We start from the raw sequence: 21,065 nt of genomic DNA, 5'->3' as shown, positions 1-21,065 counted from the left end.
TTAGCTGCAAAACCTTGTGTTTGCACCCTAAATTCTCTGGTTTCAGGTTTTGCTCCTGCCGTGAACAAGGGCAAGTTGTGGTCCAGGAGAAAGAGAGTCTGTGAGCAATTTCCCCCCCTTCGGTGGTTTAGGGGCAAGGGCTTCTGAGCTGGACAGCAGCTCCACAAAGGAAGAGGTCTGGGCAGGTCAAGGGCCCAGGAGTGAGAGACAGCACATCTGGGCTGGTCAAGGGCCCATGAGGAAAGAGGAAGACTGTGATGTCACCAGGCAACTGTAAGAGAAGTTTCTGTACTCTGACACAGAGTCACATGATACTATAAAAGTACTGTCCAATGAAAGTTTTCATTTGGGTGTGACCATGAGGCGTCCTGTGGAGATGAGTGTCAAATAGCTGTCTTTGTTTCAAGGGCAAAGAACATGAGGTTTCTTACCATTTCAGATGGCAAGAGAAGAAGCATTCACATGTCCAGTTTAGATTTTAACAGATGACGAATCATCTGTGGTCCAGTGAATCCCAACAATAGTAATCACCATATATGGTGGTCACTAGCTATTCATGGGCGGGGATGTATGATAATTGCTGACTAGAGGGAGGCCGCTATCAATTTACAATTGATTGGCATTCATGAACATACACACATGCCTACGATCAAATCCCACGGATTTTCCCGCAGCGTTCATGAATCTGGTGTTGGTTTTTAGTATCAAGGTTTTATGTGAAAATCTACTCACGGATTTACTAATACTTAATGAATAAGACTAATAGACTAATAGACTAAGAGACAAAAGTAGATACAGTCTTTGGATTATCTTTAAATAACTTTATTGGAGGCTGGAACATATTTCACAGCAGCCCCTGATGTGGCATGTAGGGACAATACTGAACATTGTACAGTCAGGCTCTCTCTCTCTCTTTCTCACTGTGTTTTATTTGTCTTGCTCCACCCCCAACCCAGACACTGATCATCCAACCTTCACATTACACATCACTGTCAGCCTTATGTGTGATGGCAGACACACTCAGCCGGTAAATGGGGCCTGGGGTCCGTTTCACAAAAGTAGGATTCAGACATCCAGGATAAGTAAGTAAGCCTGGCTCAACCAATCCAAAACAACAGAGTTCAGGCTTAATTGGTTCCACAAACGCCAAGCCAGGATAAGTAGACACGGATTCATCAAGCCAGGTGAAACTAATCGTGGATAAGTTGCAGCACATGGCTCCTTAAATAGACCCTGTAATTGATCACAGATTCACTGATTCACCATGGCATCACGTGCAGCATACTTCTCCCCATCGGAGCAGGACATAATTATGGAGGCCTACGAAGAGGTAAAAGAACAAATTAAAAAGAAAGGAAACACTGCCACCGCCATCAAACAAAGAGAGAAAGCATGGCAAAGTATTGCAGACCGCCTGAATGCGTATGTATTGCACAAACACACACTCACTACACTGAATCCATCACAATTACAATCCAAATAGTTAATTAACATTCCCAAAAACGTAGTTATACTCTGATTATGAAACTGCGAGTGAAATGGACTGTAGATGTGAAATTATGTAAATGCAACTACATATTTGCTCCTCAGTTATTTCATTCACTATCTATGTGTGTGTGTGTGTGTGTGTGTGTGTGTGTGTGTTATTTATTTTGTCTTAATTAATTTATTATTCTTAGATTAAACATGACTGGGCCCAAACGAACTTGGCAACAAGTCAAGATCAAATATAAGAACATCCTGCAGAATGGTAAGTGACCTGACAAATACTATGCACGTGCGTACATTGTACCCAGAGGGTGCCTACTCACATATTGTCTGTACTTATAGCTGTTAAAAAAAACAACCCACAAGCAAGGCACGGGTGGTGGGTCACCACCAGCTGACCTCACCCCTGCAGAGGACAGAGCCCTGGAACTTAACAGAGGCAGGCCTGTGTTAGAGGGGATCCCTGGGGGGACAGACTCAAATATAAATCCCTCCCAGGAAGATGCCTCCCTCTTCATTAAAGGTACATTCTTCCATCTTTACATGGGACATAACCAACCATTCATATTGAATCCATTTGGACTATCTGACTCTGTTTTACCTTGCAGTATCTGGAAACACCATCTCACTGTTGGAGCCTCCAACAGTGGCGTCTAATACCAGAGGATGATGATCCAGTGAGTCCTCCATCAAAGTCATACTGTAAGCCTGGCATGTCTCATCTGCTTGCTTTAATATGAATCCCTTTTAAATGTGATAGGGTGAAGGCACCAGTGGAGCAGCAGGAGCAGCAGATGAAGTCGATGAGGAGACTGTGTCTCTTGATTCAAGAAGGTTTGAGGTATCATGTCAAATGAAAGTACTCATTCAGTCTACAATGGTGAGAAGTCATCATCATCTGGAGCCCACACAGAATGTCATTTCTGTAACAGGACCCAGATGCTCTACAGGATGAAAGCCAGCCTTGCAACATAGTGAGTATTTATGGAAGTACATTCCCATCATGCAAAATTCCTGCTGTGCTGATTATTATGTGTTTACAGAACTCACAAGCTATCAGACAGCTGTATGCCACACATCTGAAACGGCAAATACAACTGGCCAATCTGGACATTGAATACAAAAGAAGACAGATGGCAGACCTCTCCGTGGAGTCCGAAATTAAAAGGAGGAAACTGAGGAAACTGAACCTTGAAATAAAAAAACTTGAGCGGGAGGTGAGTTTCACCTTCAGTGTACACTGTATGCTGACTGTAACACAGACAATCTATTAATTATTATTCTCCTTTCCTCACCCAGCTTCAAGAAGAAGAATCTTAAATAAAAGATCAAAAGACCTGTGGTGTTTGCTTGTTTAATTTGTGCACAGTTAGGTGGGATTGCAGATTGTATTCCACAGTCTGACATAATGCCTAGTGTCATCTCTATGGTAGCCCCAAGTGCTTTGATTGGTTAGAAGTCACACACCAAAGACTGGCTGTATTAAGAAAAAGAAATGCACATAATGTACCTGAAATGCTATTTCCCAGATATCAAAACACTTTATGGCAGAAGTTGAGCAGTGTGAAGGTCAAACAGGGAGCATTTTAATCAATTATCTATTCTTTAAGGCAATAGGTATCCTGATAATTAGATAACCATTTGTAGCTTGTGAGAGTGCAAAGGTGTTCCTCATTAAATCTAGCGATCCAATAGCCTATATGAAGGCCCAAAATGGTGTGTTCCTTCCTGCTCAAACAATGGCGTGTCCATTCCTGCAAGAGGTTGTGGATGAAGAAGCTCTTGTGCTCAGGAGAGCCTTCAGGCGGGAGAGGGTCTTCAGGGACAGGGCGAACCCATTGGCCTTCCCTGATGACCACCTACACGAAAGATATAGGTTTTCTGCAGATGGCATCCGATATCTGTGCAGACTGCTGGGTCCCAGGATCCAACACCACACAGCACGGAGCCATGCGCTGAGTGTTGAGCAAATGGTGTGTGTGGCCTTGCACTTCTTTGCAAGTGGGGGCTTCCTGTACTCAGTGGGGGATGCTGAAAACCTGGCCAAGGCCACAATTTGCCGTGTGGTGCGTAGTGTCTGTCTAGCCCTCAAATCACTATCAGGTGTCTTCATCTCCTTCCCTGGACACAGAAGACTCAGTGACATCAAAGAGGATTTTTATAGGATTGCAGGTAAGAGTACTGTAAGTACAAATTACAGGACAAGTGTTAAGTCATAGTAGGATACTTATTGCTTTGTGTTGCAGGTTTCCCCAATGTCATTGGTGCACTTGACTGCACCCATATCAGAATAAAATCCCCCTCAGGTGCCCATGAGGGAGATTTTGTGAACAGGAAATCCTTTCACAGCATTAATGTTCAGGTAAACATGACTTTATGACATTAATGAACATTGTACATTGCTTGTGATGTGCATTGAATGGTTTAATAGTCTACATCTTATAATTTCAGATGGTCTGCAATGCTGACTACCTGATCAGCAATGTTGTGGCAAAGTGGCCTGGCTCAGTCCATGACTCACGAATCTTTCGGTCCTCTGCAGTCTATCGGCGCCTGTCACAAGGTGAGCCACATGACCTCAATTAATAACCACTTTTAAAATCAAGGCTATGTCAAGAATGTCCCTCTATTTATGAGGCTGTGATGATGACATTTTGTATTCACAGGTGAATTCTCTGGTGTGCTGCTGGGGGACAGAGGCTATGCCTGCGAGCCTTTTTGCCTCACACCCTACGCAGACCCTCAGGAAGCAAGTCCAGACAGAGCATGCGATATTACTGTGGCCTGTGCTGTCCTCCACAATGTGGCCTGCCTGAGGAAGGAGAGGGCCCCCAGAGTGCCATCAGATGTGGACTGGGACAATCCGGCCATCTTCCCGGATGACGACAGTGGTCGGCTGATCAGGGACCAATACGTTTTGAATTATTTCAGTTAAAATGCATTCTGCACATTTAAGTTGAATATGGCCTGCAATAGCAGAGGAATTTGTGTTATTTTATATTAATTTGGCTTATTGTGCTGTGTACTGTGTGTATACAGGCCTGACATTTGTTCATTTGTTAAGTATGGATTTGTCCTGCATTTATTCCAGTGTGCAGACATGCAGGGTGTTTTATATACAGACCTTTGAGAATGTGTATTTATTCTTGTGATGAATAATATGCTTTGATTCAGTGCTTTCTATCTTGTAGAGCACTGTGTGACGTCACTTTTGAAAGGAACTGATGGATTACTTGCTTTGATTTATCCTATTCAATAAAGGAACATCATGTCATCATGTTACTGTATGGTGTGTATTTTTTTAATCATTTATTTACAGTATATATATATATATATATATATATATATATATATATATGAGAGAGATAGTCTCACTAAATTTTCTACTAAAATCATTTATCTAAAATGACTGCAATTAATGATCACAAATGTTTAAATAATGACAGTGGGTCTCGTTGAATGTGATAAGAATGTGTAGTGTGAAGTGGAATAAATATTAGTTTCCATTTGTGGTAGCTGCTAACTGAGATAAGGGATGAGATTAAATAAATCCTGGAACTTAGCTTGGTCTGGAGCAGGCTAGCTCCACAGAATAAATCTCCATGGTAACTTATGTCAAAACATATCCCACTTCCCCCTATCCTGCTTTTGTGAAACTGGATCAAGGATAAGTTGATCCAGGATAACCAAGATATCCCGGCTTAATCCCTTATCCTGGTTTTGTGAAACAGGCCCCTGGAGGGGCTCTTGGAACGACAAACAATGGCTGACCTTGGAGAGCTGCTGTCATTTAAACAGCCATGTTGTCGGTCCTGTTAGCATTCACTGGAAAATGTGAGAGTTTTCCCATCAGTCACTCACATCTACCACCTGCTAATACTAATAATAGACTTCCATGCTCCTCCAGAAACATTACGGAGGATGTTGATGTACGGAGAAGCTGTGGGTATGTCTACAATACCATTGTTGGGAGCTGTAAAAGAATACATGGGCACACAAATCTTGTCTGTGTCAGTCCCAGTAGTGGAGGCATGCTTTACATTCACATATAGTGACAGAATGTTGCTTTAATGTTTCACTGTGTCGAGGAAGAGCTGTGTCTCTGCTGCCTCCTCCAATCATGACACAAATACATGCCTAAGTACCCACACACTCTTCTATATATCCCACATCCACCTCCATCTCCACACACAACATACAGTACAGGCATGCTCACACACACACACACACACACACACACACACACACACACACATTGAATTCTAACACACATGCATGCAATACCACACCAGCCCCATTGCTTGCACATATGACTAATTATTTTCACAACCAGATCCGACCCGCCGACAAGAAATCTGGAGCCCAACCCAAAACCAAAAATCCTATAATAATCATGTGCTGTTCACAGAATTCAGTTTTACAGCACATAAAATTCACCTAAAAAACCTACCCAAGGGATACCCAAAGTAATGTAATAACATTACTTTCAACACACCCAAGTTAAAGGGATTTTATCTTTGCCTGAATATTTTCTTGGAAAAATATGCTGCAGATGACTAGAACTGGGAGGTATTAGCTGGAAAACCCAAGGAGACTATATCATGAAGCCTCACCTTCACATTCAAAGTAGATAACAATATCACAGAAAATAAACATTTTTCACTGTGTTTTTCAGATATGTGTATTTAGGAGCATACTGTATATAAAAACATTTATAGAAAATTAGAAATAGAAATTGAAAAGAAAGACTTTTTTCTCTTAAGACGAAATTGGAGCCATCTGATTATAATTTCTCTACATGTATTTCAGTTTCTGTGGCCTGTAAGGAGTTCAAGCTTCCTTTGGAGCTCCGTCATGGACCGCAAGACCAAGACCCAGGGCTCCGGAATAACTTTTTTCATAGGTTTATCAAAACATTTGTGGATCACGCATATGCAAGTAGTTATAAAAATTACTCGCTCTGACTCCAAAAATGTACGGAAAATGCGACCATTTGGTCGCACTCTGGAGCCTTGAGTCCCATAAGCCGGTGCAGCATTATGGGCCAACTGAATGGCTTTAAGCCCAGTATAAACTCTGCGGTTTTGGGCTATTCCAGATGAAAGACAACCAATGTGAAAGAAATGTGGCGATATCTTTGGTCGTGGCTCTAAAATGGTGGTCCGACGTCACACAGTGAGAGAAGTTCAAGGATGGCTATTGTCATGGTCTTGTGATGAAAGACTAGGATAAAATTCTGAGTGTCATAAATTTGGAATTAACTATCACACTGTATGATTGCTGTTACAACCTACGTTTACTAACCAACCAATAGAAATGCAGCAAAAAATGACACACTGGTGCTAAACCTGAACAAACAGATAACAGGTTGTCGTGGAGGCAAAACACACTAAAAGAAATGTTAGGAATTTCAGCAAAGAGGAAAACCTTGTGGAGTTGTGGCAGCAGAAGCCTTGCCTGTATGATGTGTCCTTCAGCTCTTACCATGATTGCGTAAAGAAGGACGAAGCATGGAGGGAAATAGTGGCGGAGTTGCAGCAAACACATGCATAGACACACTGCATTATATAGTGCCCACAAAACTTTAGAGCATTTAATAATGTGACCCTCTGTGTTGTGTTTCACAGTCGGAGAAGTAATAACTCATGCAGCATCCTTGCACACTCAGTATGGGAAGCTATTGCATTGTGTGTTGTAGCATGCGACTCAATAGATGTACAGTGCAGTCTGCATACATCAAACTTGATGTCATACCAGATTTTAATAGATAGTTGTACAGTGTAGTTTGCACTAAACTTATAAGATTGCTAAAATCTCACAGTCTGTAGGAGGCTTTTAACCCCGGAAACCCCTCAGTGACACATGGTCCTTCAACTCAGGCCCTTGTTGACTATTGAGGCCATAGCAACAGCACTGGAAGGCTTCTATTAGCTCAAGTGGGGTGTCAATCAAAAGGCCAGGTGTTGGCCTCCATCATGGCAGCCCACAGTTGGCATGTGTACACGCGGGACAGAGAAATTATGGATAATATGTGGACAAATATGAACGTTTGTAACAATGCAATGACAGTTTGTGGATATCTGTGTATATAATTATATGTTCAGACTAAATATTATGCTGGATTAAGATCAACTGGACCTTTTGGAGTGTGTAAGAAATTAATGGCGACTGTGTGAACTGTGATTTGGTCTGGAAAATATGATCTGTGAATTATGTGTGGATTAACACTTCATACAGTAAGTGAGTCATAACTGTTTGTTTGTTTTTTATCTGACAGAAGCTTAAAATGGTCAGCATTTATGGAACTGCAAGGAATGTAGCTTTTGAATGATATATCAGCAGGCCTGCAGACTGGTGGCTGGACCTGTAACAGTATTATTAAATTAATCATTTTGTACATGTGGAACATGGAATATGTTTGTACCGTATTTTAATTCAGTACATACAATTTAAATGCATACTTTTTTCTTCGTCTCATAATATTAAGCAGCAAATCTCCACACATTCTTAGCAATGCAGAGCTGAGACACAAGGTCAACCATCAGAGGACTGAAACATTAAATTAAATCATTATTTTCTTTTTTTTCCAATATATTTATCATCCAACCTGCAATTTAACCTGTTGGGCGGCTGTCGGTGGGAGGGGGCAATTCACCATGTTGAACTGACGATGGCACAACCAGAATGACATCACTCTGATTGGCAGTTCAACTCATTGCACAAAAAGAGAAAGGAAGTGAGGAAAGTAATCAAAGAGCTAAAGTCAAGAGAGAGTGGGACCAAAATAAACTTGTTCCATAAGGTAAGATTATTTTTCTTTATCCACTGAGCTCTTCAGCAGAAATGTTTCCAGATGGTTTGTTTTATTGTTCACTGGTGGCCGGTCCATATGCTCTGTTCTTTCAACCTTGGATTGTGTTGTTGGTGTAGGCTACCAACTGGCTAACTAGCATCAAGACAGTCTTCCAGCTTCCTTTATTGAATAGCAATTACGCCATCTGCTGGTATGGGGAGTTATTTTCCATCACACAGTTCTCTGAAGTCAATTTGTTGTGTCTTAGGGCTGTCAAAAGCACCATGAAATTGAGTTTGAATATTTTCTAATTAATTTAGTAGAGTTCGAATAATATTCAAATTTATTTATTGATGAAAACATCCGTTCTGACTTCACTGAAGTGCCAGGTATGACCAACTTCTGTCTCGCTATCTGAGCAATGTTTGGATACTTCAGTGTGTAGTTTTCCACCACAAGAGTGGATCCTGTTCGGCTGGGAACTGCCCATTGGTCCGACATCCCATTGTTCCGACCATATTAAACCCATTGTTCCGAAGTCCATTCCGAAATCATCATGGTGCCCTGTGGTTAAGGTCTGTTTAGGTTTATGCACAAAAACCACTTGGTTAGGGTTAGGAAAAGATGTTGGTGTGGGTTGAAATGAAAAAGAAAGTGGCAAACACATAAGCTGTGAGCCAGCTTCACCTCAAGCCTTTCCCAGCTGACCCAGAGCCAGTCGCGGCGCACCATCAAGGCAGAAATATGCCCGCCGGGCGTAGGCAGGGAGGCAGCAGGTGCAACACTCTCCCTGTATGTCTCCCCAAACGGTTCACACATCGTGGGCAGCGCAGTGGGTGGTGTTGGCACAGCGGGCTCCTCCGTCAGCGCCTCTCCCTCCGTCGTTGTGTCCCTCTCTGGCCCGGCTTGTGCGTGAGCCATCTCCGCCCGAACAGGATTCGCTGTGATATACAACATTATTGATAGTATTAATTAATTATTAATGATATTCGAATGATCAAATTTAAATCAAAACTCATAAAAAAATATATATATTCAAATATATTTCGAACTTCGAATTTTTTTGACAGCCCTAGTGTGTCTAGGCCTTTATGTGACACAGCAAGATTGTTGAATTAGAGAAGAGTCACCACTCTGTCATCCTTATTGAACTATAAAAACACAAAGGCCACATTCCACTCCATCTCTCTCCAATCACGTACTCCCCCCTCCCCCATTACGTCCTCATTACGTCTATGATAGATGTAGGTGTTGGCATGGTAACGTTAGATACACAGAAGAGGATAGCGAGTGTAATGTTACAACCAAGACAGTCAAACGCAACCCCAGAGTATTAAAACTCAACCGGAGTCAGTGATGACTGATGAGTTTTAGAATAAGGTTACAGTGCTAACGTTAGACAGCACTGTTAACGTTACTAGTAAGTGGAAACGCACAAGGAAGATAAAGTTAATGTTCCACAGGCTATGCTACAGTCAGTGGCGGTGGCAGCCGATTTGGATGTGCTGTGGGGGAGCTCGACTATTAATTGGAGGTGCTAAGGAGTTGTTGATATAGCCTACCTATATAAGCATGCAGAGTCCAAATGAACAAAAAATCATGCGCATTGTGGAATGAGAGGGACCACCAACAACAGCCATCTTTGAACAACACGTCTTTATTCGGCTCCACAATCATCTAGGCAACCCTGGATATAGCAGTACCTGAGAGAGAGAGAGAGAGAGAGAGAGAGAGAGAGAGAGAGAGAGCATATTTTCACAGGCCATAATACACACACTGAGCAATATAGAAGAAAGACAGCTCACTGTCCTTAACAGACAGCCGTAAGCCATTTTAGGACCAAGGTGTGGCTGATCATGGACACTGTCCTTGGCCCTGAAATGGCCCACACTTAGGCAACACAACAACACTATCGACTATGCCAGAGTACAATAAAAAAATAGAGACAGTGAAACAGTAAAATTTTGTTTGAGCGTCCGGTCACAGCGCTGCCCAGCGGCAGGCCAAGCTTGCTACAAATCCTGAGCTCTCTCGGTTGTAGCATTAGATCTCTGCAGCGGTTTCTAATGTCTGTTAGAAACTCGCAACTGTATTGCATTACTGGTCGAGTTTCTTAGAGTTTTCTGGTAGAGTTTTCTTAGAACCATATGAGAATGGTCTAATTATGAGTGTCTATTTCTGGTGGAATTCACTTACATTTTTACACAAAGAAAAGTGTAAAATTTCCAGAAAGGTAAGTGTTACTTTAATTTTGTGGTAAAGTAATTAGAAGTAGTAGAATATGTCAAATGGTAAGAGGATGGAGGACAAATGTCACAGGGATTAATAAATTATAACTCAAGTTATTCTTTTCCCCTTTATTTTGATTCCCAGGAGCTCAGTGGGTCACAACTGCTGGTTACTACAATAATATTTTTCACAAGGGGAACAACCACTATTGCTGTTTCAGATCTGACTCCACACTTCCTATTTAATGGAATATGTGAAAACATTTTGACAGACTGTTGCATTCCTTGAAAGTTATTACATTTTCAGCTGGTCCACGCTTCTGTCTTGATTGAGGTTTCCCTGACACGTTATTTTCTCTCTTTCTGTCATTAGGACTGTGCTGACTGCTGACTGGTTGTATTTTCTTTTGGGAGGCACCAAGCGCCATATCAGCACGCAGCTCAAACTCTATTGGCAGGTGAGATGGACAGATGGGCGCTCAGCGGACGAGTGTGCGTGAATGATTATTGGTTAAAGGACTTGCCGACTGGGGTCTTCACTGGCCTATCAATCAGGGCTTTTTAGCAACCTCTGGCTGCTGCATAAGGCCTGCTAAAGTGTTTATAATGAACCCACCAGGGCAAGGTGAAAGTGTGTCTGTGTCCTGACCACAGACTTGACTCAACCTTAAAAGAGGAACAGGAAAGCATAGAGTGTATCATATTTTGATGTTATAGATATGTATAATATATGTAACTTTACCGTATGGTTTGGTTTTGTATTCACATTGCCATATTATTATTAAAAAAACATTGACTACAGCCACTCATGAGTGATGTCATTATGCTGCCGATTACACCTTGGCTTAATATCTGGCCACATTTAATATCTATCTGTTTTAAATGTGTAAATACTTATTATAACATTTTTTTCCAAATTCCATGGAAAGAATAAAATATACATATGTGTCTGTCTCTTCGTACTTTTTGATTTCTACCTGTGGCTTCCGAATGAAGACATACATTTATAAAAACTGGTTAAAGTAGTTGGTCAATGTATTTTTAGCAAATGTCATTTAAAGGATAACTTAAGCATTTTTCAACCTGGAACCAGTTTCCCCGTGTAAAGTGGTCAAAGAGGCTGTGTGAGCAACCACTGTTGAATTTGGTCCAGTACTGAGGGAGTGGGGCAGCGGCCGGCAGCGGCCGGCAGCTGCGCAGCAGACTGTAATGAAAGCACACGGGGCAACTAAACACTGTCACTGTATAACAATTAAAAGTGGTTATTTTTGGTACAGAGTGGCTCAGATTGCTATTTTAAGTGTGTGAAGTGTCTCTTTACCTTTCACTTGATCAGATCATTGGAAGTCTCCCTCTGAAATATCACAAGATGTCACTTGTTGCAGGATAACAACTGCAGAAATGTGTGTTAGATCTAGAGAGATTGTGATAACCAGAATAGTTTACTGTAAATGTACTTTAATGTTATCTAAAAGATATTCAATGTCATGAATGAACTGTCTTGAACTTGACTGCCGTCCATATTTATGTCAGCCGGAGTATACCCATGAAGAACAGACAAGGAAAGAGAGGAGAGGGAAAAGGCAGTGGAGGGTGAACCAGCTGCAAGGCCATGGAGCTTGGAGACTGATAGTGTTCCTGTGGGTGCTGTGACCCCATGCCCGACATTGGGCATAGGATCGTGATTATTTACTTGATTGTCAAAATTAGGCAAATAATCATCCATGATACTAAAAATCTTTTAAACAACACTGTAATAAAGTTTCTATAAATTACTCCACTTATTATACTCTGTACAAATCTCAGTCATGTTTCCATTGTTGTCTGACTGCAACAAGTGACACCTCATGATATTTCAGAGGGAAGACTTCTGCTTAATGAGGCAAAAACAAACAGACCAGATAAAGTGAAAGGTAAAGAGACAAAAAAATCTGACAATTTAAAAAACTGTCATTTACATGAGTCTCTTTGACCATTGGGAACTACAGTACCCTTGTTAGTATTGGGGGCAGCAGGACAGTGTATCTAGGATGAAGTCAAAATGAATTAATAAAAATGTAGGAAGATAAAAAAAAAAGAGTAAAAAGTAGGCCAGTTAAAATGTAAACAAATGTAAAAAAATAAATAAATAAAAAAAATGGCTTAAGGGGGAGATGCCCCCCCTTTTCAAAATACATTCAAATCTAACAGGATATGTACAGTTTCTGATCTTTTAATGCATCCAATCTTTAAAAAAAAAAAAAAAAAAAAAAAAAAAAGAACTTACATCCATTAAATAAATTGCATTTACAATTATTTCCTTGTGTAACAAAAGCATGTGGTTAGATTAAGAAATAAACATCATGGTTTGGCTCAGCATTCACACAAAAAGCAAACAGCAAGCTTGTGGGTGGAGGTCCAAGGTTTGTTGGACCCATCCACCTCCTTGCCCACCTGCCCTATAGGGACTTTCTAGCTCCTTTAATTACATTGTTACCATCCACGGTAGAAATTGTCGCTACCTGGTACATATAATACCACAGCAAAAGGTGCCTTTGTGGGTCAGTATCTTACAGACATCCACTGACAGAGCCGATATTTGATGACGTCAGTTTGTCACCACTGCGTCAATAACTGCCGCTGTCTGGTGTGTATCATACCACCACAAAAGGTGCCTTTGTGTGTCGGTATCTAATGCCCAAATCAATAACAAAGCAGTAGTATTTCACAAGTTCGGAATGAGAATGGACTGGTAATCCACAGACAGAAAGAAAACAGGAAAGTAAAGGGACAAATTTGAGAGACAGAGACAGAGAGCTGCAAACTATACACGCCTCCCCCTGATGATTTTGACAGAGAACCCTTCATAAAGGCAAGAAATATTTGGCTGCTAGGTTCTTATGTGAGTGCTCTGATTATCAAATATATTATTTGATTTTGAAACAGTAGCCTTGTGTTGTTATTATTACCTTTTCTGAGGCTTTTTACGTAGTAAAATCAATTTTATTCTAAGACAAAAATGACTCCCTAATTTTTAACAGCCCCCTTTATCACCTCATCCTGTGCCTGGTCAAGGTTGAAGGCGGGTAAAGAAAAAAATATATCTGATGATAATGACGAGGTATGATTAAAAAACATGTCATTAACATGTCAGTGTATACACATCACAACACAGAGCACTTAAACCAACAATATTTTCCTTTTCTTTAGATTGCAACTTACACCCCATGCATATAAGTGATTATAAATTACATAAATTACAAAACCAGAAAAGATGACAAAACGCAGACAATGAATCAAAAATGACCAACAATAAATAAAAAGAGCTATCCACATTTTGATAGGTGCAACAAGCATAGGTAAGGTACAAAATTAAACAACCTGCCACTTCATATAGAGTTAACAACAGAATAAAACATTAACAAGGCAGATAACACATATTCCACAGTGGCTGAACATATTATGGAAAAACAGTGCACATAGATTTTACACCTGTAATGTACAAATGTACACATTACGTTGGCAAGCAACACTGATGTTCTTCTCAGGAGAGAGAGTTAAAACCATCACAGTGTATTTGTTGTTGTACTCACCTTCGAGCATTGTGAAGTTCTCCACAGTCTGCTCATTTATTCTTCTATTATAATATAACCAGTCCACTCAGCCTCTCTTTCCCACTATAACCAGTCCACTCAGCCTCCCTGCCCCACTATAACCAGTCCACTCAGCCCCGCAGGGGAAGTTGCAGGATGTGTTTTTAAATGTAAGAGTAAATCCTCAGTGATGGAACGTTTTTTCTTCCTCCTCTTATTTAGCCTTTCTTTTCTTCCTCTCTCTATCTGAGGACAGGGGAGGGAGATGGCTTCAGCTCCTAGGACAACATGAAGGCTCTTCTCTATGCTTCCACCTGGAACGATGCCCTCTCTTTGTGTTCATAACTGTTTTAAGGATATATGCCCCTCTGTGTGTGGATGTGTGTTTTCACCATCCAAGCTTGGTCATTTGCATTTGCTTGATCTGAGATAAGTGCAAGGAGAGGTTTTAGTACACAGCACATCAAGAGACTTCCGCTCTTCTCTTGCCCCCTTTCTCCGTTCCAAGTGACTTTCAAGATGCAGTGGGTATGCGTGGGCGCACTGCACAAATTCCATTTGAGGGCTCTCTAGTTTAATAAAAAAAATATGCCAAAGATGTCTCTGTACCACCATTACCACCAAAAATGTACCCTCCTGTCCTCAGATTTAATTTCACCATGAGGAAGAAGAACCAGATATTTAGAAGTACTCTTTCTTCTCTTTCTCCTTTTCTTTTCATGTTTTTGTAATGATGAAGCATATATTTCAACAGAATATTTAGTCTTTTTCTTCTGTTTTCTTTCTGCTCCAACACTTTGTGAGACTGCAGATTTATTTCCTTATGTTTTTGAACTCTTGCAGCTACAGAGAAAACCACAGACATTTGCCTCAGCTTGTAAATGTGCAGTCCCCCCACAGTGTGGATGGTAGGAATGGGCAATGACACAAAATTTAGTTCTGATTGGTACATCATCAGAAACCACTGACTTAAAAAGTATAACATCCACTTCTCAAAGGAGGCTGCTGCCACATGCAGTACCATAACAGTAATATATAGTATGCCAATAAGATTACCACATGCTAAAATCATTGACAGGCATTCAACAGTTTGAACCATCTGGCCCACATATGAGTACACAGCTGCATGCTGATGCTTAACATTGGTATGCAATATTAACATTAATCAGACCCACAGGCACAAATACAAGTTATTTAGACAAATTACGATAAATTGATCTATTTGTGTCTGCCTCTGTACAGCCAACCTATACACAGGCCTGTCCCTCACCTTCTGAGGACCCTAGGCAGAAATTTTATTTGCGCTCACTCCTTTATTTCCATTTAAATCAACATAGCCATTTTTATGTGTACTGTTGCTATGGCAACCTTTGTAGCAGGCTGACTTCTGTACTAACTTTCATTTAAACAAACCATTTTGCAGCAAGTTGAGAACTCACTGAGCTGAGGTTTGCAGTAACAACCAAATGAGCAGTGCAGTAGTGACAGTATGTTTTCAAATACACATGTTACTTTTAAAATATTACCATAGCTGTTATCTCCCTGTTTCTTTTTGTTGTCACTTATTACATAATATATAACATGATTCAGTTCAATTCAGTTTTATGTATAAAACCCAATATCACAAATCCCAATTTCCCTCAGTGGGCTTTGCAGCATATAACATCCCTCTGCCTTTGGACCCTCACAGCGGATAAGGAAAAACTCTCCAAAAAAATCTTTAACAGGGGAAAAAAAGAAACCTCAGGAAGGGCATCTGAGGAGGGATCCCTGAAACTGGCCTCCTGCTGTTATCTCAGAAGGAGTGAAAGACACTACTCAGTGGACAGCTGAGAGGCATAGAGATGGCTAGGATAAACGGAAAGCAGATCCTGTATATTTTTTACTCTCGCTCAGGGAGTTGAAAGGATACATTGATATGAAGGGATACATCGATTTTCAACTAGCTTTGTATTTTTAGAATGTAGGTAGTATGTGTAAATGAACTATGGTAAACTGTCCACCATCTAACCAGTGCCTGGATCTCCCTGCTCCCCTCCCAGTGAAATGGCAAACTCCGTACATAGATGCAAAATGAAGAGGGTCCTATCTGCCTTAGCCTCGCTCAACAGACTTTTCCCAAGAAAAGAAAGGTCTGGTTGCATCGACTCTCACTTTAGGATTGGAGAAAAAAATGCCCCGGCTTTTTTTATTTCTTTCAACCAATCACAATCGTTCTTGGCTTGAAAACTGCTACACAACCAGAGGTGGTAGGGCGGGACTTCAGCGGGTGGCTCGTTCTGCCCAATGAGAGGCTGATTTATGCAGCAAACTTCCGCTCACTCAGATTATATCTGCCCTAATATTAAGTAGGCAACCATCCTCTTTGCTACTCCAGATTGGACCTCCATTCATTTTCCAGCACCTGATTGATTTCACTCACCTGCATACTGTGCACCTGCCTACAAGATCATTTTACAAGGTTGGATCATGTTCCCACCAAAATGAACCGCCCCAGAATTTGTTAAAATAGGTTTGAAAACACCTTTAGTCCCAAAATTAGACCGTGTGAAGTGAGGTGAAGATGTGAACAGTGTTCTAACTCTCAAGCATTCTCATCACTAAACGCACTAAACGTCTGGAGCTGCTAGCATGGCTACAGACACTTTGTCAAGCTAGCCCAGCTGACTAGTCTAGTCTGACTAGACAGGGCCCCTGTCTCTCTGCCTGCATTTAAATTTGGCTCCTGGATTTAAATGCAAGCGCGTCAATGATATTGGAGACTGCGAAGCTGAGTGCAGAATTTGTAAAAATGAAGATATCCATCAGAACAGGGTCAACAGCAAATCTGCACAGACATCTAAAGTGCAACACTCCCTGTGGCCGGCGCTGCAAGAGAAGCCTTTCATGTACGTCTTGGCCGCTGTAGTATCAACTCCGGTTGCTTCAACTTTTTAATAAGATGATTTTGATAAGAAACTCACCTGTGAAATCCAAGGTGTTGTTACCTCAAAGTTTTTCCTCTTCTTCTTCCGTTACTAGTAGTTGGCAACCGTTGGCAACTAGTGTAGGTACAGACACCTAGTGGGCACCTAGCTTACCAACACACAAACTGTTCTTAATTGCTAAATTAGGCTAAAATAGAAGACTCCGAGTGATACTAAATGAAGAGCCATTTGGGAGCTGTAGGAGCCGGCTCTTCTAAGGGAGCTGAGCCACTCCAACCTGCCTCCTTACAAGTGCTGACTGCTTCCTTATTTACTGCCAACAGGACATTGATCAAAAGATTGCATCCTTTCAAAATACATGGAATATGTACAAATTTGTGTGCATTGCTTTTTGTAGGAAATTATACAACAGTTAGTTCCGGCCCTGCAATCTGATTGGTCAACAGTAAAACCGTGACGATATTGGAGTACAACATCACGGTTCATTTACTGTGTATGTATCACTCCGCCTCACAGGTTATTGTAATCAACCATCAAATCAAAACTGACGATTACGCCAGGGCCACACTGCCCGCGGAAGCGCAGCGCACCGAAATTCTCGCGCGCGCCGGAGCACCTCCGTTCACATCAGACGCGCATTTCTCCACGCCCTCAACAAGCGATTCTGCTCCCAGCTCTTGTTTTTCACTGCCTGGCTTGTCAGATTCGCTCGCGGCTTGCGCAGAAAATAGACCAGATGCCGAACTGATCGCTGCAAATCGTGAGCCTGCTGCGGAGCTTCCCGGCGCGGCGCGGCCAGTGTGGACGACACAGTCGGTTAACATGGGCGCCGAAAGGAAACTGCCTTCTCTTCTCGGCGCTTCGAGGCTATTCGCGGCGCTTCCGCGGGTGGTGTGGCCCTAGCGTTAGTGTCAGTTAGGTCAGCAGTTGCGTTGCATCCCTGGAAAAGTATCTCTGGTACACTAAAGCTCCGCTGGGAATAACCTCACTCGCACAGATGCTGCCGAAGATGTGTAAAGAGGCGGGGACAACAGCTATACACCAATCACAGCCTCAGGGCAACTGCCATACAGAAGCTGTCAGATGCGGGTGTTACAGGGTGTGTGTGTGTGTGTGTGTGTGTGTGTGTGACAGAACCTTTTCCTTATTTCGTTTTTTGTTTCTGCACAAGTCTATCCTCTTCCCCTTTCTCCTGGGTGCACAACCTTAATTTTTGATTTGGAACACCTGTTGGCACTGGGAGAGCGTGCCTGCTGTGCGCACTTAAGGGGTGTGGGTTTTCTCTCTGTGTGCTGGGAGGCAATCGGACACAGGTGTGCAAGAGAAATAGAGGGGGAAGACGCTACAGGAGAAAGCACGAGGAACGAGCCGGAGACAGACGAAGAGTACCGGAGCGAGAGGACGAGAGGGTGAAGCAGCAGCAGCAGCAGCAGTGGCAACGGAGGGGCCGACGACGCGTAGCCCCTTGAGGAGAATCAGAAGGCGCACCAGCGAGAGAGGCCGACGGGGAGAACGGCGGAAGCGGTGCCCCGGCAGTGGATCGGCTCCAGCGAGGGAGCGGAAGAAAGAGAGCGACACGGAGAGGAGGCGCACTGAGACACGTGGAGAGGTGAAGCACGCTTCGCCTCTCCTGTCAGCTAAGTACCTCTCTTTAATTTTTCCTGATTCTAAAGCCATCTGTCACGAAGAAAAGACTACATCTTAGAACTGTTTTGATTCGCCCGAATTACTAGCCTGGGTCATTTATTTGTTGTGTTTTTAAATCCAAATTTTGCTTGTTTTACTTTGCTGTGTTTTTATAACTAACGACCCAGTGCATGGACTTCTAGTTTTATTTATTTGAGTAGTTTATAACATCTCGAAGCTGCCGAACAAACGAGCCCAATTCGTAACAAAACTCTCTGTACTCAGGCTCTGTACCGACTGTCTCCTGGACTCTGCCTCTCTTGGGACCCCAAGGAAGAAGACTTGGACACTGGTTTTATTATAGGAAAAGGACTTTTAGCTGGGGCCCTTTCTTTTAAGTTGTGTTTTAATCAAGTGGCGTGCTTTTAATAAATTTTATCTTGTTGCACACCTTGAACTTGTCTGTCTGCTGTTTTGAACAGAGTGCTCCCCATCAGAACAGTGAATTTAAAACTTGGGTTTTACCCCGTGACACGGGACTTGATGCTAGGGAGATCATGACAGAGTGGGCACAGGTATGATGTTGTTTTAACGCAGCCTATGTGTAAAGTTAGTCTTCTAATTAGGAGTCGGGCCCTAAAATATACCTTTGTCTTGCCGGTCTAAGAGTTTGTTAAAAAGCTACTGGAAGCCATCCATGGAGAGCAGAAAACGATGGAGCAACATACTTTCAGATCAGAAGGCAGAGTCGGCTGTGCCTGTGAAGCGACAGTCCACCATGCATTCACCAGAGACCTATTTCACCGGCTGCACAATTAATGGAAATGTGCAGATAAATGTGTATAAAAAGTAAGTGCCTGGCGCACCATGTCTGCGTTACATAGCAACGGTGACAGCGGAGTCCTGAGGGAACTATTTTTGTTGGTGGAAGACAAATAAAATGCTTAAATTATCTATTTTGTCCTCATTTTTCAACATTTCTTAATCAGCCTTGCTTATTTAACTGTTGTCACGGCTGTGACAGGCCTGCGGCCTCGTGCCTATCACAGCCGTGATGATATACGAGTATAACATCACTCCCTCTCGTGTGATATTGCTTAAATATATATATATATATATATATATATATATATATAATTGCCTGTTTATTTACAGTTAGATATCGTTTTCTCTTGATGGGCTATTAAGCAACAGACAATAAATAATGCACATGGAGTATGATACGATTCCACTAAATTACAGTTTGATTTCTTTAAGGATTTAGGTCTTCATGTGATCATATTTCCAGGTCACATGAAAAGATAAAAGTGGATATGGAAAGGAAAAGAGGATACAGAAGATGGTGGGTGAGATGAAATGAGGAGAGGAAATAAGGGGATGAGTACACAGGAAAAGAAGTAAGAAGAGGGGCTGGACAGGTGGGTACCATAGACATACCTTGGAACTCTAGAGAATAGACATCTAGATGGTATTGAAGAATACATGATGGATGGAGGAAATGGATTAGGGCAAGGGTTAAAAAAAAGAGATAAAGGGAAGAGATAAGTGACCTATAGCAGTCATGGTTCTTGTACTGTCACATGCAACTAAAACACACATACTAACCCAACCCAAACTTACTGTAATAGAATTCTACAATAGTACAGTTGGACACACCTTTAACCCCCCAGTGTCGCCAAATATAATTCCTCTTTGTCAGTAGATCACCACTCTGAGACAAACTAGGTGCAGGATATGGCACTCTTCTTCGCCTCTACGCACTCCATTATTTTCTCGTTTCAGGCTGCCTCGACTGATATAAAGAAACCAGTGCTGATGAAATTCTTAGAGTTTCCCTCTGAAACACTTGAATGCATCAGCAGAGTCCTTGGAAATGGCATCTCTACTTTGGGAATCTCAAACTCTAAACTGAGAATTGTAATGAAATTATAGTAGGAGAGATGGCAAAGTGTCTGCCTTGCAACCAGAAATCATAAATCCCCCTGTGCAAACCACAGACTCCTTCCTCCTCTTCCTCCTTCTCCTCTGTCCTCCCTAGCACATTTTCAGTCCATCTCTACTTTTTATCCTTTTCATCTTTTTCTTTAGTAGGCCAAGATGATGATATTTTCTCTCCTTTCCTCCCTTCTTCCTCTCCTCCTTCCTCTACTTTATGCTTTTGCACTCTTTCCTAGACCCTAGGAAAGGAGTTCTTCTGGAGGGTACTCTATCTCTGAGTCCCTGCTGGAGCAGAATCTCAAACCAACAACTGTGTCTTTCTGGTTATCACTTCCACTATGATAACCACTATAACACAAACCGATTCACTTAGAAATCAGGGTGGTTGAGCAGTGCCATCAAGTACATACAGTATATTTAAAAGTATATTGTTTTGTTACTTTTTAAATGAATAGCCCTCAGTTTATTTTAACTTTAATATTTACTAAGCAGT

The 21,065-nt window shown here is 41.8% G+C and overlaps 1 protein-coding gene across 1 annotated transcript; it reads left to right on the top strand.

The window, feature by feature from the left end:
- Positions 1 to 3,227: 3,227 nt before the first annotated feature.
- LOC125896166 (putative nuclease HARBI1) lies at positions 3,228 to 18,477 on the top strand. Its single transcript, XM_049588532.1, has 5 exons — positions 3,228 to 3,660; positions 3,735 to 3,850; positions 3,940 to 4,051; positions 4,155 to 4,379; positions 18,308 to 18,477. Exons 1-5 carry the CDS (start codon positions 3,228 to 3,230, stop codon positions 18,475 to 18,477), a joined length of 1,056 nt encoding a protein of 351 aa, XP_049444489.1.
- Positions 18,478 to 21,065: the final 2,588 nt, after the last annotated feature.

Source organism: Epinephelus fuscoguttatus, linkage group LG10 (genome assembly GCF_011397635.1).
Source record: "Epinephelus fuscoguttatus linkage group LG10, E.fuscoguttatus.final_Chr_v1".
NCBI classification, from domain to species: Eukaryota; Metazoa; Chordata; class Actinopteri; order Perciformes; family Serranidae; genus Epinephelus; species Epinephelus fuscoguttatus.
The sequence above is the reverse complement of the archived record's forward strand: the minus strand, read 5'-3'. Positions and strand labels throughout refer to the sequence as shown.